We start from the raw sequence: 3,965 nt of genomic DNA on the forward strand, positions 1-3,965 counted from the left end.
TGTGTGTGTGTGTGTGTGTGTGTGTGTGTGTGTGTGTGTGTGTGTGTGTTTTGAACCCTCAGAGATCGCTCTGAGCCCCCATGTTTGTAACTGAGATCAGAATGTTTGGATCAGGTTTTAATCCTGGATGTGGTTGGATGGTTAATATGAAACACTGACACATCACTCAGTGGCTGTAAACTTTTCCAGCAACAATCTTTGGTGCTGCACAGTTCATGCCTACTGCATCCAAAGAAAGTTAATTAATATAAATGAGTACAATAAGTCATATTAAGATGAACATTGTACAACAATGTGTAAGAAGGAATCATATACAGCAGTGGCCTTTTAGAAATGATCCCCTATAATGATAAATTGTCTTTTTTTGCATTATAATCTAGTTGTTGCCATTTGTCAGTAATATGTGCTGCAGTAATCTAATTAATATTTAAAGTTTATTTAAACTCAACCCATTTGAAGAAACAAAACTATATGCCTTTCAGTTGTTTGGTTTTGTCCCACAATTTCTCGCATAATCTGTAATAATTGTCTGAAATGGACTTTTGTTTTTGTTGCATAATGACATGGTTACAGGTATTTCTTTTTCTGTTATGGTCATTATTATATTTGTCTTTAAAATTATTCATCATATTGTTTTATGGCACCTTACAGAATATGCAAGTGGGGGGTCTCTGTATGAATACATTTCCAGTGAGCAGAGTGAGGAGATGGACATGGAACAGATCATGACATGGGCTATACAGATAGCCAAAGGTACACTTTAAGAGATGATTAGTTTTCAGTGATTACATTTATATTGTAAGCTTCTCAGAGATGGGAATAATAATWTCATCTTTGTATATTCTGGTTATTATTAATTATACAAAGAAAATGCACATTTTTTTGTGGCCGATGAATATTCAGCAACCAATGCACCATAACTGCCCAAGTATCACAACACAACCTTATGGCTTAATCCTCTTTTGGTCCAACACAACAAGAACCAGTGGTTTATTGCTAAATAAATGTTAAAATTAATCTCTCTTTGACTAAAGTTTATGAATGACGCCCAATTTATTTACAGAGGCTGTCTTTACAGCTCCATTTTACTCATCTATTTCCAGTACAAAATGTCTTAAAATGACACTGCAGCCACATTTTGAATATTGTTAAAACACTCCACCAAAAACAAAAAGGATTAAAAAAAATGCAAGAATTTGACACCTTATKGCTTCATTTCCTTACAGGGATGCATTACCTCCATGCAGAAGCTCCAGTGAAAGTGATTCACAGAGACCTTAAGTCGAGAAATGGTAACATCATCCAAACTTCATTGTGTTTTGCTGCGCTAACTTGAACAAATGCACATATAACTACTATAAATGTGCTGACTGGTTTCTGTATTCTCTGTTTACAGTGGTAATGACACAAGATAAAGTGCTAAAGGTATGTACGAACAGTTTTAGGATTCATTAAAAAAAACCTGGATGAAACTTTAACRGATTAACTTTTACGGTTTAAATTTCAGATTTGTGACTTTGGAGCATCAAAGTTTTTGTCTCACACCACTCATATGACCGTGGTGGGCACTTTTCCATGGATGGCTCCTGAAGTTATTCAGAGCTTACCTGTTTCTGAGACCTGTGACACCTACTCATATGGTGTGGTGAGTTGGAAATGGTTTCTAAATATTCATAGTGCAAGAAACAGAACAAGAAGCAGCACTGAGCACAGATTTTAAAAATTAATTAGAGGAGCTAAAATTAAACTACAGAAATCCCATTTCCTGCAAAAATGCGGTGTGAAACTAGCTTAAAAATACCTAAATAAAAGTAGCTGAAATAGTCAAAATTGGCACAAATAAACAGAAAAAGCATGTTTGCTGAGTTAAGCTGAAATTATCACAAAAAGGTGAAATTAGCTGAAAAAAGCTCAAATTAGCTAAAAAGTTGCTATGACATAGAAAACAGCTGAAATTAGCAGAAAGCAGCTAAAAATAACACAGAAAAGCTTAAATTTGATGATGGCTAAAAAAAGAAGTAAGAAGCGAAAATCAGAAAAATAGAAGTCAAAGGAAGCTGAAATTAATACAAAGAAGTTAAAAAAGCAGAACAAAAAAAAAGGATAAAAAAGTGCAGTAAAGATATTTTTAAGGACATTGAAAAGAGCTCCATTCATTTTCAATGAGAAAAACGTGGCAAAAAATGCTAAAAAATCTCAAAAAGTATAAATTGCTGAAATACCAAGAGTCACAGCCAGAATATCCTGAAGGAGTTGAACGTTTTGAAATATAATTTGTTGAAATAACACAAAAATCGCAAAAACAAGATACGTGCTGAAAAACGTATAGAAGAAAAAAATGATCTGAGTAGTGTGAATGCTTCAGTAGATCTGGACTTGTRAAAACTGATTAGATGTTAAATGAATGTATTGAAGAGTACAGTACTTGTGTATCCTTAGGTATTTATACCACTCCCATGCTTATGTCAGGACAGACTTTGTTGTTTTTCTTTGTTCTAGTCAGTTTTCTCTGTGTCCAGGTCCTATGGGAAATGCTGACTCGGGAGGTTCCTTTCAAAGGTTTCGAGGGGCTGCAGGTTGCTTGGCTGGTGGTGGAAAAACAAGAGGTAACCTGCACAAACACCTCTTTGAACCCGCTGCGAGTGTGCTGACCCGTTCGAGTTCGAGACGGCTGGAGGCACAATGCGATGCTCTCATGCTTTCCACTGTGAGCTGGTGCAGCTGAGTATTTTTAGGCCTGATGTCAGTTCTGTGCTCATGTAAGGCCTGGATACACAGCAGTGGAGCTCGCCAGACTCTCCTTAGCCTGAAACCTTTACAAGCAGGAGAGGAGGGGTGAACAGAGGAAAAAAAACTGCGGCGATACGAGGGTTGATTCGAGAGTTTTACAAGTGGTGGGGATGACAGTAACACAAGGTCTATGTTTCAGTTACTGACCTCTACAACTACAAATACACAAACAGACACACTCTGGGGGCCAGCAGACAGTCAGGAGAATATGATTCCTGCGTAGCTGTTGGCTCATCTCCAAAGTACTCTCCCTAAATAACTCACTCTGTCTCACTCTTCCTCTTTCCCAGTATGCCTTATTTCCCTCTCCATTGCTACACTTCTCTTCCCGAACCTTCAGCTTGCTCTCTCCACTCAGAGTTGCTGATATTTTAAGAGTAATTCCGAGTGGGAAAAAAAAAGTTTCCATTCGCTGCACTCTCCTGTGCCGTGCAGTTGTCTGGGCTCATTCAGGGCTTTGATGATGCCAGAGAGYCTAATGTAGGAGAAATCACCACAGTTTGGGCACATTTACAGAAACAAAAGCACCATCCAATCAGAGCTAGTTCTAGATTTTGGTAACAACTTTGAAATCTAATGTCTTCTTGTGATATRAAGACTGTTACATAAAAGGGAGAGGAAGATCATTATAGACAGAAACAGTTRAATCTGATATTCGGTTTTGTGGCAACCAAAATCAAATTGAGGCGAGACTAAAACTGATACCTTTGTAAGTTACATTGTTCTCAGAGTTTGAGATAATGGTGAACCTTGAACCTTGAACCACTATACTTCATAGTCCCCCTGGATGACAGAGCTCCTTATCTCTAAGGTTGAGCCTGACTACCCTAGAGGAAGCTCATTTTAGCAGCTTGTATCTGGAATCTCMTTCTTTCAGTCAGGATCATGACCATAGGTGAGGGGTATAATGTAGACCAGGGGTGTCAACCTCATTTTTACCGAGGACCACATGAGCATTATGGTGGCTCTCAAAGGACCAGTTGTAATAATTAATAATTAGKTAACKTCAGTGTTTTGTGTTTAACTTCAAGWAAACATCACATTTCTYGTGTTATTGCTATGGTTGCGCACCACTAACAAACAATAACTGTGTCAACTCTTTGTGGTATTTTGTGCATAGAAACAGTGTTTTAACACATCCTCTTATAAACACTGAAAAGTACTACGTGTATGAC

General features: G+C 37.6%; 1 protein-coding gene across 2 annotated transcripts in view; it reads left to right on the forward strand.

Annotated features, from left to right (window-relative positions):
* The window catches only part of LOC106526174 (serine/threonine-protein kinase 26), a 17,025-nt gene that overhangs the window by 5,882 nt on the left and 7,178 nt on the right, over window positions 1-3,965 (forward strand). For both annotated transcript variants that reach the window (XM_014020691.1, XM_014020699.1), the window contains exons 3-7: window positions 652-753; window positions 1,227-1,292; window positions 1,397-1,425; window positions 1,508-1,645; window positions 2,520-2,606. In XM_014020691.1, the coding sequence (XP_013876145.1) occupies window positions 652-753; window positions 1,227-1,292; window positions 1,397-1,425; window positions 1,508-1,645; window positions 2,520-2,606 (422 nt within the window). The remainder of the gene's footprint in view (window positions 1-651; window positions 754-1,226; window positions 1,293-1,396; window positions 1,426-1,507; window positions 1,646-2,519; window positions 2,607-3,965) is intronic.

This window comes from Austrofundulus limnaeus, unplaced genomic scaffold (assembly GCF_001266775.1).
Source record: "Austrofundulus limnaeus strain Quisiro unplaced genomic scaffold, Austrofundulus_limnaeus-1.0 Scaffold3, whole genome shotgun sequence".
Taxonomy (NCBI): Eukaryota; Metazoa; Chordata; class Actinopteri; order Cyprinodontiformes; family Rivulidae; genus Austrofundulus; species Austrofundulus limnaeus.